Source organism: Melanostigma gelatinosum, assembly GCF_949748355.1.
Source record: "Melanostigma gelatinosum genome assembly, chromosome: 20".
Classification (NCBI taxonomy): domain Eukaryota; kingdom Metazoa; phylum Chordata; class Actinopteri; order Perciformes; family Zoarcidae; genus Melanostigma; species Melanostigma gelatinosum.
The window spans coordinates 11,135,166-11,148,317 of record NC_136653.1 but is presented as its reverse complement, the minus strand read 5'-3'; the positions used below and the strand labels follow the sequence as shown (position 1 = coordinate 11,148,317).

The 13,152-nt window shown below is 43.3% G+C and overlaps 1 protein-coding gene across 4 annotated transcripts in view; it reads right to left on the bottom strand.

Annotated features, from left to right (window-relative positions):
• Nucleotides 1-1,850: 1,850 nt before the first annotated feature.
• The window catches only part of relch (RAB11 binding and LisH domain, coiled-coil and HEAT repeat containing), a gene marked incomplete at its 5' end in the record, with an annotated part of 30,200 nt that continues 18,898 nt past the window's right edge, over nucleotides 1,851-13,152 (bottom strand). For 2 of the 4 annotated variants that reach the window (XM_079291846.1, XM_079291848.1), the window contains 11 exons: nucleotides 1,851-3,106; nucleotides 4,327-4,397; nucleotides 5,011-5,099; nucleotides 6,404-6,520; nucleotides 6,621-6,759; nucleotides 6,864-6,927; nucleotides 9,274-9,356; nucleotides 10,872-10,971; nucleotides 11,627-11,733; nucleotides 12,150-12,229; nucleotides 12,876-12,924. In XM_079291846.1, coding sequence (XP_079147972.1) covers nucleotides 2,986-3,106; nucleotides 4,327-4,397; nucleotides 5,011-5,099; nucleotides 6,404-6,520; nucleotides 6,621-6,759; nucleotides 6,864-6,927; nucleotides 9,274-9,356; nucleotides 10,872-10,971; nucleotides 11,627-11,733; nucleotides 12,150-12,229; nucleotides 12,876-12,924 — 1,020 coding nt within the window. In that variant the 3' untranslated portion in view covers nucleotides 1,851-2,985. Of the gene's footprint in view, nucleotides 3,107-4,326; nucleotides 4,398-5,010; nucleotides 5,100-6,403; nucleotides 6,521-6,620; nucleotides 6,760-6,863; nucleotides 6,928-8,482; nucleotides 8,566-9,273; nucleotides 9,357-10,871; nucleotides 10,972-11,626; nucleotides 11,734-12,149; nucleotides 12,230-12,875; nucleotides 12,925-13,152 lie in introns of all 4 variants that reach the window. The other 2 variants (XM_079291847.1, XM_079291849.1) reach the window with 1 other exon arrangement.

Genomic DNA, 13,152 nt, shown 5'->3' with positions numbered 1-13,152 from the left:
GGGTTTTGGGCTGAGCCAGTGGAGGCAAAGGGCTCTGTCCTCTCTCTCCCCCTCTTCCTGTAAAAACATGCTGAGAGAAGCTGTTTTGTGGTGGAGCCTCTGCAGCTCGTGCGGTAGCAATTAAGAGCCAGATTTGACTCTCATAGAGATCAGAAGCCTCAGCTTGACTCTGAACGCACCCCACAAACATTCACACCAAAGTCCCCCCCCCCCCCCACATCAAAACTGAACTGAAAACATGGAGAAGTCGCTGTTAGGCTGCACTTCAAACATAGAAGTTACAATTAAGGTTGTTTTTATGTTTACAAATGTAGATCCACTGCAGGCAGACACCATGCTGGTTTACAAGCATCACACTTCACATGACCTGGGTCAGCGCCCAGCCTGTGCAGCCCTGCATGTGTCTAAGTATGTGGGCTGTGTTGCTTAGCATCACTTACAACAAGTCAAAGTTCATGCATATTCCAGACAGGTCATACACACAAAAATGAACGCACGCCATGGGCCGTTGAATGGTTTCCATTGCAGTAAGACACACTCGTTCCATCGAAGAAAGCAGCCGCAGCCTGTTTTGCTACCATGATTTTGGAGGAAGCTTCAAGGGTTCGGCACTGTCTCCCTTGAACACACTGAGAAGCACACAGGGCTAAAAAAACATGCATGTGGCCCTCACATCCACACGGAACATTACCATTAAGGCTTAGCCACCGTGTTCCGGTGGGTTCGGGGTTGGATCTGCGTTGATTCTGCGTTGCTTTGGAAACAGATGTGATCTGTGAGTCACCAATGTGAGTAAGCTGCCTTGCTTTTGCCATTTCCACACCAGGAGAACTTTCATGACATGCACATACAGAAACACAAATATTTGCATGGCGACACAAACCCACGCTCATAAAGCCAAGCAAAGGCTCTTGACAAGCAGAGGGTTGTTTTGACACAAAGAACAAGGCTGTTCACTAGAAATTCAAATCACACATCAGGTATCTCTCTGCACACACAGATCTACAGACAGATACACAGGCACGCACAATGAAATGGGAGCACACACACACACACACACAATGCTGCCATGCCCTCTAGCTCCGCCCCCCGTCGTGTATTGATTATTTGTCCACCTGGCACGTTATCAGTGATGGTGGTTGACTATTAGCTGAATATGCAAATTCTGTTCTTTATCAAGAGGTGTTCACTCCCTCCCGTAATGTTCAGCCACTAAATGAGTGCCGCTCCACAATACCCTGCTTGACCCATTTCTATTTCCAACATTTATAAATGTACTGCGTTCCACTACATGTCAATCAGAAGTGTCCAAAACATGTGTCCTTGATCGGAAGTTTTCATTGAAATTGCAACCACATTTTCTGCTTCTTAACATCATTTCTTTTAAAAGATGGATTGCGTTTTAATCGTCCTGTTGAATTCCAATGGCGACCTTCTGAGGACCCCACGTCTTTGACGGCGATCAATGGCATGTTTGTGATGATGTAGGTCAAAGTTAACCACGTTATTGAGAGATAGTGCAATCTTGACGGCAGATCTGAGCTTTTACTTCTGCTCCTATTTGCAGTAAGTTGCTGGGAATGTCCCGTAAGATGGACTTTGGTTTGTTGTACTAAGCAGACAACAGACCACATCAAAGGGTTGGATGTGAGGGGCAGGGACAGCAGGAGTGTGTGTTCGTCTGTGAAATTACTTTGTTTTACGGCCGCCCCCCCCAACACCTGTCGACACTTGGAGCCATAATCAAAACTCGGGACACCAAGAAGTGTAAAAGCATGCTGACATTCAGTGAAGCCTCCAGAGGTATATTTAAGTACACAACTCATCTCCATCTTTTTATTAGACCATGACACCGATTTCAAATATACATAATGAGTACCACCCTCTCCAGTTCAGTGTATGATACAGTTATTTATCATTTCTCGTAGAGCATATTGAAAAAGAACAACGGAAATAGAACCAAATACCCACTTTAGAAAAAAAATAAGAAAAAAATGATCTGAGACACTGCAACACAGAGACACGATGCAACGGACAGAGGGCATAATTATGAGCAGCGTTCTCTTCGACTTCACATTGCCAAAACGGATAAACAAAAAAGAAATCCATGAACAGTAGTGATGATTATCATGTATAAGACTCTGAATTAAAACAAATTATATATAGATAATATCAAAGAACAAAATAGGAAAGTGAAGTGCAAATTTCTTTGGAAGTTGGAATCGTTTTTTTTCTTTTTCATTAAGACATAAATAAGTTATAAAATACAAGCTGTCAAAACAAAAACCAGTGACAGACTTCAAAGAAACAAAGTTTGCAATACTTCAGAGAGCCGTACAGACGCACTGTACAAGGCATTCTTAACAGAGCCGTTTTGTTGTCTTTTAGTACAATTATTCTATCATAAATGCATCGATCGTACAACTCTCTGCTCCAAGATGGGGTTTGAAATTCGACATGAAATCCAGCAGGCCGTGCTCAGAGTTTTGCTTCCTCGTGACGAGTGAAGCTCTTCTGACACAAGAAGCACTGCACTGAAATAAAATGAAATCCTGCGATGCTATTAAGTCCCGAAACGCCCGAGAAACAAGTCCTTTGTCACCACTTTGGGTGCATCTCAACACTGCTCAGTGTCTTACTCTCTCTCCCCCCTCTTTCTGAAATGACAATGTTGCCAACACTGATCCATAAAAGCAAATCCCTCGTCATCGACAATGCTTTTGTCACGACTGAGGACTCAGGAGAGGAGAATGAGCAGAGGATGGAAACCTTCACCTTAAACCAGCACGGAGTCCTGCTGCACTGGAGATTTGAAATCAACAGAACTTACAGCAAACTTTCATATCTTGAAACTGAATAAACTCTACACATGGGTTTTGTTCTACTTTAAGCTGAACCGATGCTTTTTTTCCCCCAGTAGAATGAAATGCTCCAAAAGACAGCAGGGGGATTGTCAGTTAGTTGCAGTTGTCGATCGGTCGTTGATCACTTCTTCCTCTGGAAGACGTTGGCCAGCATGGCGCCAGAGGTGGTTAGCTGACCCATCTTGCTGAGGAACTTGGTCTTGGCGTCTTCACCCACCAAACTGGAGGCGATGGACATGGAGCTATGGGGGGGGGGGGAAAAAAAGGGCGTGCAGGTTGAATTTGGCCATGATGAAGCAACAAAGCTGCTTTTATTAACATATATTGTGACAAGCTTGGACAAGACAGAGCCGACCCTGAGGCCGTCGCAATAAGGACTGAACAACCTTTACTTTTAAACGGGAAATGCTGTTTGCCAATACAGCCCCTCCTGATTTTTACAGTCTAACGGCTCCATAAGTTCCCCTTTTGAGTTATCTGGGATTCAGACTGATACATGTGAGCAGTTACAACACTCGGCCCTTCTGTTGAGCAATGCAGCAGCTTGGCAAACACCATAACACCAACACCAAACTAAAGTAAATGGACTTAGGGAGTCCGTTGATCTCATAACTTCCAGATGAAACTTCCCAGCAAACTGTTAGTTTGCTGGTGTCACTTTGCTTGTTCTACACACATTATTTATAGGAAATTAAAGGAATTTCATATACCTTTCGGAGGAAATGTGCATATGTCACCAAAGCTATGTGACGCCTCTTCAAAAAGTATTTTCGACAGAATGCTCACTGAGCTGTGACAGCCACAAAGTAGCAGGAATTCCAGAATATTTCACACCAGGAAGTAAATGGGGAGCGGGACAAGTTTAAAACTACTTCAAAGACACAAGCTGAACTAAAACAAGAATCCAAAATGATCAATTGTGGCATCAGAAGTCGAAGAAAGACTTGTAGGAGCAAAATGAAAGAGGAACAAAAATCCCTCGGCACAGACGTAAGAGATTTTAACCTCAGAAGGTTTTGTGGGAACACACCCAAAACTGTGCATGTGTGCACATAGACGAGCAGACAAGTACACGATTCTTTCATCCATATATGCACACTGCTCTTCTTAATGAGCCCCGAACACATGTCAACAACATGGGGGGGGGAACAGCATTTAAAAAGAGTTTCCCAGCTCTCTTAGCTTTACCCAAACAACTCCTTGTACCTTTCTGCTCTCCCTCTCTGTGAAGATACCCACATAATGAGTGTGGTTCAACACTCTTAAATGTTCTCCTCTCCGCTGGGGAATAAACCAGCAATACAGGCCCCGCTCCAACACTATTAAGTGACCCCTCCCCTCACAGTAGGACTACTTCTTCCCCCTTCAAATTCCTTTTACCACTTTAAAGCCGTCGCTGCCTCTCGTGCAAATTATTTCCGAAGAAGCGATCGTGTGAATGGGAATGTTTGTTGGTCCTCACCCTTGTGCGTCAGCCATTCCTCTGCTTTCCACCTTGATTTCACACTCTTTGATCATAGAACTCAGAATAACCTGTGGAGGACACGACAGAGACGGATGAAATGTTGCCTTTACAAAGAGGTCATAAAACAAGACTGAATGATTTCATCAAAGACGGGTTTTTTTTGCAATGCCATCTAAACAACACGTGCAAACAAGGCAGGTGGTGTATCGTCTAATTATGTCCCAACATCAGTGAATAAAAACCTTTTTTTTTTTTTTGTATTTGTATGTTTTAATGCATGGAAGTTCCACTTTAGAAAATAATTCCTGTCTTGGAATAGACAGAGCGGATGTGTACAGAGGAAAAAAATAAATAAATCAGCTGATCATTCGTCACCTTGGGAAAATGCTCACATGAAATGGTACGCCTGAGATTCTGAGACACAAATAAAAATGGCAGACGTGTGTGTGTGTGTGTGTGTCTGAGGAAGAGGTGAAGAGTCAGACTGTCTGTCTTCACCAATATTATGTGAGATCTTCTGAGGAAAACACACAGAAAGAAGGCAAATCTCTGGTCCATCAGTGGGCGAGTATGTGGACGAGATATGAAATAAATGCGTGCATTGTGAGAGTCAGTGTCTCAATATGTGTATGAACCCCCCTCCCCTACCTCCCTCCCTCCCCCTCAGGAGCGCCTCCTGACCTCGTGCTCAGGAGAGAGCTGCTCCATGTCGGCGCGGAGACACCTGAGGCCGGGCAGGAAGTGGTTGACCATCACCTCCTCAGAAATGACTGCACAGCAAGTTAAGGACTGGAACCTTGCAGCTCCGTGAATGAGTGCATTACTGTTCATACAGCAGGAATCACAGCGCTAGCTTTTCACTCGCTGGGCTCCCATGCAGGTTTCAGAAATGAGGGTGTTCACTTTAAAATTGAGTAATCTGGGAATGAAAGAATGAAAAACGTAAAGCTTACCGATCCAGACTTTCTTGTTTACAAGTTACAAATACTATTTGAATACTGCTTCCAGGCATTACCAGAGTTTACTTAGGATTATTCAAAATGTCAAGCGGATAAAAAGCACTTTTGAAAAGCTGCATTGCTATACCACATTATGCTGACACAAACCTAAGATTTCAGCACAATACTACTTTGTCCAGGATTGTATGCGTTACGCCACCTGTCATTGCCAGTTTGGCTGTATGGCACACGGAGTGAACACATTTATATTTTTAGAGATGGGAATGTACAATTTCAGAGCCGTCACACTGATTACACGAGGAAGAAGTGCAGTGGGAGGTAAAGCCTCTGAGGTTTAGGGCTATACCTTGTGGACACTACTGCACTGCACAATAACAGCCTGACAAAGATCCACAGGAATGAACCTCAGACCAGCTGCACTCTGTGTGTCTGTGTGTGTATAGGGTGTGGTTGACAGAAGAGTAGAGTAGAGAGAGGGGAAAAAGAAGTGTGAAAGGGGGAGATAGTAAGAGAGGAAACAATCCCAGAAGAGAAAGGTGAGAGACACAGAGCAGAGGTAAAGTAACCGTGAGTCCTATCCTGGGAACTGTTACCAACAATTGGAGTTGATGCTCAGCCCTTCCCCTCATCTCACGTTCTTTCTCCCTCTCTCATCCTTTCCTTTGCTTAACCAACCCTGTAATTACTCCAGCCCCGAAATATGGAGGCAGCTTATTTTCCCTTTCTCCTCCTGCCAAATTACAGGCAGACCCTGCCAACACACACACACACACACACACACGATACTTACCACACAGTTAGGCCGGCACATCCAGGAGCACATCTAACCAGTGCAGCTAGCATTTGGCCGCTTATTCTAACGGCCTTTCCACTGACTCACTGCTACGATAGCTAACCCTGAACACAAGCCAACCTTGACACAGACTTCTAGTAAATCGCTTGGAAAGCGTGAACTGAATTGCACATTTTCCCGCTTAAGTTTCACAAGTTATCCGGCTGTTACGCTCTTAAGTACAGCATGTAGCCATCATTAGGAGTATAAATGAAAGTAAATCCAAGCTGACCAGTATATGGCCCAGATTATAGAACATCTAGTATGACTTCTGGAAGGATACAGCAGCAGGAGAGGGCGCTGTACGCCTCAAACAGCTGGGTGGCAACGTCGATCCTCTTGCTCTCCACCGTCTGGCTGTTGTTCGCCAGCGCCAGCTTGTGAAGATGTGGCAACACGACTAGAGACATTTACAGACATGACGTTAGTGCACGTGAAAAGCAGAAGCATCGACATTGTTTGCTTTCGGGAATTTCTATGCATTTGTGTCTTTGACATACACTCGTCTCTAAAGCGTGGCTCTGCATTAGGTCCAACTCTTCCGAATGTCCTGATGATCTCCATGTGCAACGAGTGCTGATCTTGGTACTGAGGGTCTTCCAGGAATGATGCCAGCTGCATTTTGACACGCTCCAGCAGCTACACACATGCACAGAAACCATGTTTAAACACGTTTTATAAATATTCTTTATTCAATTAAATTCATAGTCAGCACATTAGAAAGTGTGCAGTTAGCTTCCTACCTCTTTTTGTGTGACGGTCTCCATGATGGTACCAAAGGCGGGTATAGTAGATATCCTCACAGAGCTAAAAGCAGCAGGAGAGCAAGACAATGGTTTGACCGTTCACTGGTATCACTATTTTAGGTATCCTCGAATTCCTCAATGTGCTTTTTAGCAGGAATCAAATATGTGCAAATAGTTTGCACATTCATAAAAAAGAAATGTTGGAATCGTCAGCTCATTGGGTTTTAATTAACCACATTAACCACTACGTAGATGGCCTCAGGTCATGTCATTTGTAGGGAGGCACTAATCAGGTTCCCTTTGGCCGTTTTGTGATTTTTCAAATAATGCTACTAACCGAGTCAAATACACTGGAATTATGTTTCTCTGCACATTTGTTATTACAATGGCCCATCGAGTTGGCATTTATTCTTAAACCACAAAGAAGAGCGATTACTTTGGTTTACACGTGTTTTCGGTTTATCCAACTATAATGATTACATAGTAAGGACCACTAGTAGCCACAGTGATGACGGAGGCGGTTGCTCACAGAGTGGATTGGCAGTTTAACAGCTAAAATCTGTAAATCTAGTAAGTTTACATCTGACTGGGCAGTTTCAACGATGAACATTGATCTCTTAAGATCAGTTATTTTCTTTAAATATGTTTAAAAACCTTCCTAGTATTGATTTCCTCTTTGACATGAAACTTGCTAAACGTTGCTTGTAATATTAAGCCCCATCTACATTGAACACTAGATTAGATCTATCAGGAACATATTCATCACATCATTCTTGTGCTAAAATATAAAAACAACCCCAAAGATAAAGGCGTCACAGCATTCAATTCCCAACGCAGTCATAAAAAATATGAAAAAAACATAATAATGCATAATATTAATATCGGAAAATACTCAATGATTACAATGGACTGTGATAAGCGAGATCAATGGGGTGCCGTTAGGGTGATGTTAGATAATCATACCACGGTCAGCGGGAGCTGGAAAGAGATACACTTGAGCCGTGTTGGACTCGGAGGATATGAGAAAGATTTTATGGCAAAAATGTTACGATTTCAAAAATAAATACATCTACAAGTTGGGTCAAGAGTGCACCCACTAGCATGTGAATTTCAATACAGAGAATAATGAGAGGAGAAGGGCTGCATTCCAACAGTGTCGCCGCGAATTTCATCATCTTGTCGAATCACAAACATGTAAGCCGGAATGCACACTGGCAGCTTGTAAGAGAGCTGATCTTTGAAGAACTGTCCAGGCATGGCATGTTTATACAGCAATGAAAAGGACTACAAGATCGAACTGAGGGAGCTTTAAGTACTCATCCAACTTTAAATGTCCAGCTCTCAGTGGATCCCTGAAGACGGCATACAGGAAGAGAGACACTTTACTTCAGGCTCTAACATCCTCCTCCACTGAGTGTTCGTATTGGTGAAAGAATCCCTGCTGTACTTAAGCTACTGAAGGGTTTTGTCATCCCATGGTCACGAGGGCTTTTCTTTAGTGCCCATTCAAGCTCAGCGAGACGCATTTCTAGTCGGACACTGCTTCACACTGTAAGGATGCAGCCCACAAAATCTGAAAGTTTACAGAGAGGGTTTTCTTGTGTCGATGGACTCACAATTCAGGCCCACTGCACAGAGTTATAAGGGCCGGAGCCGCACGGCGATCTACTAATGCTTCACTCATGCCTCGGAGAACCAACTGCAAACCCACCACACAGCATGATGAGAGAGAGGGAGAGGCAGGGTGGGAGGAGACAGAGACAGGGGGGGGGGGGGGAGGGGGAGGGAGGGAAAGATAGAGGGTGGGAGGAAAGATGTAAAGACAGAAGGGGATGATATTGAAGATAGAGAGAGAGAGAGAGAGAGGGGAAAATAGAGTGACAGGATAAAACTGCGAAAGACGGGGCGTAGATAACCAACCAGTAGCTGGCAGATCGGTCAGGAGGAGGGGCCCTGCTTAAACGGAGTAGGGTCGGGGGGAAGATGGGGGGGGGGGGGGTTACAGATGAGCATGCTGGAACTGTGCTCTTGCAGACAATGCGCACTCACACATCTAGACCGGTTAGTGTTGCAGACTGATGACGTGATGAGAGCCGGCGTGGGTTAGTGCTGCAGATTGATGATGCGCACATGCAGAGTGTTAGTGTAAAGAGAACCACCCCATGGCCCGGCCTCAACCAACACAGGAGAAACCCCACACAACGACTGACAACTATGCCATTGAAAAGGAGTATTCATTGTAAAATGGATATCAAATATGACATCAAAAGTGTCTGGAGAACTTGTTTATGTGCTGGATTTGCTCCTGGCAGGTACAGACTTGTTTCAGTGTGATGGTTCTCAGGCGGCAAAGAGAAGGGGGGAGAGACGCGGCGCGGTTTATTGTTGTTGTTGTTGTTGCACTTACATTTCAGGGTCGGAGGACAGTGTGATGAGAGCCGGCACCACTCTCTGAGCTACCAGCGTCTCATTCACCCCCTTCACCAGCAGCTGATCGGGTTGGATAGAACCAGCCGTGATGTCACAGAGGTGGGCGGGGCATTGGGACAAGAGCGCGCAACACCGCCAATAGATAGAGGAAAAAAAAAAGAAAAAGAAGCAAAACAGAAAAGGGGAGGAAAAAGAAACACAAAAAGATAGGAAGAAAGTGATATACAATGAAAAGAACCATAGCTGCAAGGCACGGAACGGCACTGCATATATCAAGCAAGTGTGTGTCCACACACACACACACACACACACACACACACACACACACACACACACACAATCACGCAAACAAACACACACGCTCACACATGCACACGCATGTATGCAGAAGGAATGGCAAAGCAAACATAATTAAACTGCACAAATACTTTCACAGTATGGCGAGCATAAAGCTGTGCACTCTTTCCACAGACTCCAGGTCAGATTATCATTCAATTCAGTTCAAATTGATAAAACAGTTGAAAGTAAACAAATCTGATCTGGCATCTGTGGCAGAGGTCCAAATATCAACCCACAGTGTCGGCAATGGTGGACAGCTATGCCACTATGGAATGGTGACAGTGGGGTGTGTTGGGAAAGGGCAAGTACCTCACAAAACAGGGGACGGGGGGGGGGGGACATGAATACAGCCTACCACTCCTCCTCCCCCAAGTTTAGATCAACATAGACCTGGATCTACTGCTATACCTAGATCCTCATTTCAATATTCAAACCTAAAGTGTGCACAGATCTCAAAGGACCGGGAGAAGTGATTTGTTGTGGTTGTTTGGGCCACGACTTTTGCCTTGGGAACCTTGCCAGGGCAAAAATAGGGAAACAGTCGTCTTCCTTAAAATATAGAAGTATTATATTTCAATAAGACATGAAATAGGGAAGAAGTAAAAAAAAAAATATATAGATTTATGAGAAAACATTTCTGATGAAATGATTGTTTCCAACAACATGGAAAAGGAACGGAGCTTGTACTCTTTCGACTCTACTTTCAGGTTGCTGACTCTAGCCGTTCTCGGACATGCAGCAGATATTTTTGTAGTCCGCAGTGAGACCGGTGCACAGTGACAGGTCTGTTAACTCTAGGAGGGTCTAGGTATACAGATGGAACCAGGGCGCGTATAAGCCACAGAAGTCTTTATTCACACTCATAAGACAGAGTAGCTAGATATTAAATGCATGTTAAACAGCAGCAATAGCAAGCGGAGCTAGCACACGTACAGCATAAACATAGCATCTATAAAGCAAGACTGCAAAATGTGTTTATTCATCCAATTTTTGCACAACAATACAGTATCATGATTTCATTTAAAATGTATTGTATATTATAATATAAATAAAATAAGCTTGAACAGGATAATTACATATGCAACAAACTAATCTGAAAGACCATTTTAACCATAATCGTGCAGCCATGTTTTAATCTACTGGTATAAGCTTCATAGTAGAGTTATCATATGATTTATGTGAGCAATATCTGATCAAAAATCCAAACATCTGTGATTATGTGTGTGCGTGTTCTACCTCAAACATCCGTGCGGCAGTACACCGGACCAGTGCAGAGGTATGGACTACCCCATACCACAGAACAGTGAGCAGCAATTCATGGTACACTGGGTTGGCACTGAAAAGAGAGCAGAAGATAAATACCGGGCAATATTGTGGCAGCTGTCAACCAAGAACCGACGATCACACTGTGAGACAGTTTGTTACACACACACACCACAACTGCACTGCAAAGTAATTAGACTATACAGAAGAAAGTGTGGGCCGGAGCAAAATAAATAAAAATGCAACCTAGTAAATATGCCGATGTGATGTAAATTTCATTACCTGGAACATTGTGAAACTTTGCAATGACATCATTTTTCTTTCTCCATCATATTGCATCAATTCAGCTGTGAAGAGCAGTTGCAGTACTCGAGCATGTTACTATTTTAACCAACATTGTTTGAAATCATCCGTGATAGTTGTCATGAAATCTGTTTTCGTGTTGAAACTTGCTTTGCTGACATAGTTAAACATATCAGCCACTAGAATTAACCAGCTTTTACGAGGGTCAGCATCGGTTTTTTGCGATGATGTCACACACATATGTGGTATTATTATATCATAAAGGGGACCTTTAAAATAGTTATTTTTCATTTAAGTTTTTTCTAAATGAGCAGAAACAATGGTCCACACTTGGATAGTGTACAATGATTGTCCACTTTTTGTCATGTAGGGATTTATTTGTGTGTGTGTGTGTGTGTGTGTGTGTGTGTGTGTGCATGTCTCACCCCAGCTCTACAAAGGAGGCCTTCAGGCTGTCGAGAAGTGCATGGGACAGAGACAGGGTTGTCATAACGTCCTCCAGGAAACCCACTAACAACTTGCGATCCTCGTCCTTTACAGAAATGATAGAATGTTTATCGGTTACATCAGGTAGGCAACACAAATATTAAGGTCTACATTTGAATATGTACACATGTGCAAAGTTCTACAGATCAGTAAGAGCATTTTAGGACAGCGGAGATCTTTTGACACTTTCAACATAAGTTGAAACGGGCTATTGTGAACAGAAGTGTTGAAAGGTAAATCAAAATAGAGAATGTGTTGTTCACAGTGTTTTGCAAGTGCTGCATCATTTTGTGAACCTAAAATCTAAACAAAAAATGCAAAAAATACTCCACATGTCAACTGACTACAGGAGAAGATCATTGACTTATTGACAGATTTAAGCACCACACGGTACTGTATGACTCTTACAACAAATCAACTTCAAGTCAGCTGCTATTCGGCTGTGGTCTGCTATTTGCCTACCTGGTTATAACAGGTCAGCACTCCAGTGGCATAGATGGGGACTGTGGCTTTGGTGAGAATATCGTTCCCGGGTGAAATATCTGACAAGAGGAATAAAACCAGAATGAAATAGGAAAAAGGATCATTTCCCTGTGTACACGATTGTGGATCAAGTTCGACACTCACACTTTACTCATTCTCTATTACAGCTATTCGTCGTCTGTTTTTGCCCAATTAATCAGAGAAATAAAAAAATACATCAACGCACATTTCATTATGACAGGACATGATGAGGTCGGGTACAGTCTATTACATTGTGCTAGGCCTTTGGTAAACTGACTGTCTATGTAACAATATGTCGACAGCATGCATTACATTGTTTTGGTTTTCAAAAAAAACCGACTGAAAAGAACAGTTGCAATGGAAGGTCACAATGACCTAAACACAGACCGGGACCCAGCACAAAACACATTTCATAAATGGCCACAATACCAAAGCTAAATCACTTGGCAGCCGACTGAGACCAAGCACCTCTTATAACTACAGAAACATGTCCGGAATTAAAAAACAAAAAAGGAAAAGAAAGAGGGGAACACCCATAACTGACTCCAAATAGCTTGTTTACATCAACAGTGTCGACGCCTGAACTCCACCTACCAGCATTCTCTTGAGGGAGCTGAGAAAATCTTACAACAAAGAAACATCTGTGCGTTTGTGTGTGTGTGTGTCGGTTTAATCTGCACTCACCAACATTCTCTTCAGATAGTCGGAGGATCTCTTGGAACTGTGGTTTCACCTGAAGAGGGAATGAGGAAACAAAACAGTCATAAATATGATTCACATTTACTTGTAAGCACTATTTTACAGTCGTAGAGTTCTCATCAGAGAACGACCCACCGGTTACAACCACTGGACTTACAGTGACTCATAGTGAACCCCTGATCAATACCATGTCCACGATCCGCTCTTCAATACAGTCACCACAGCTGTGTTTTCAATCAGATGCTCATTAGCACAGTCATTA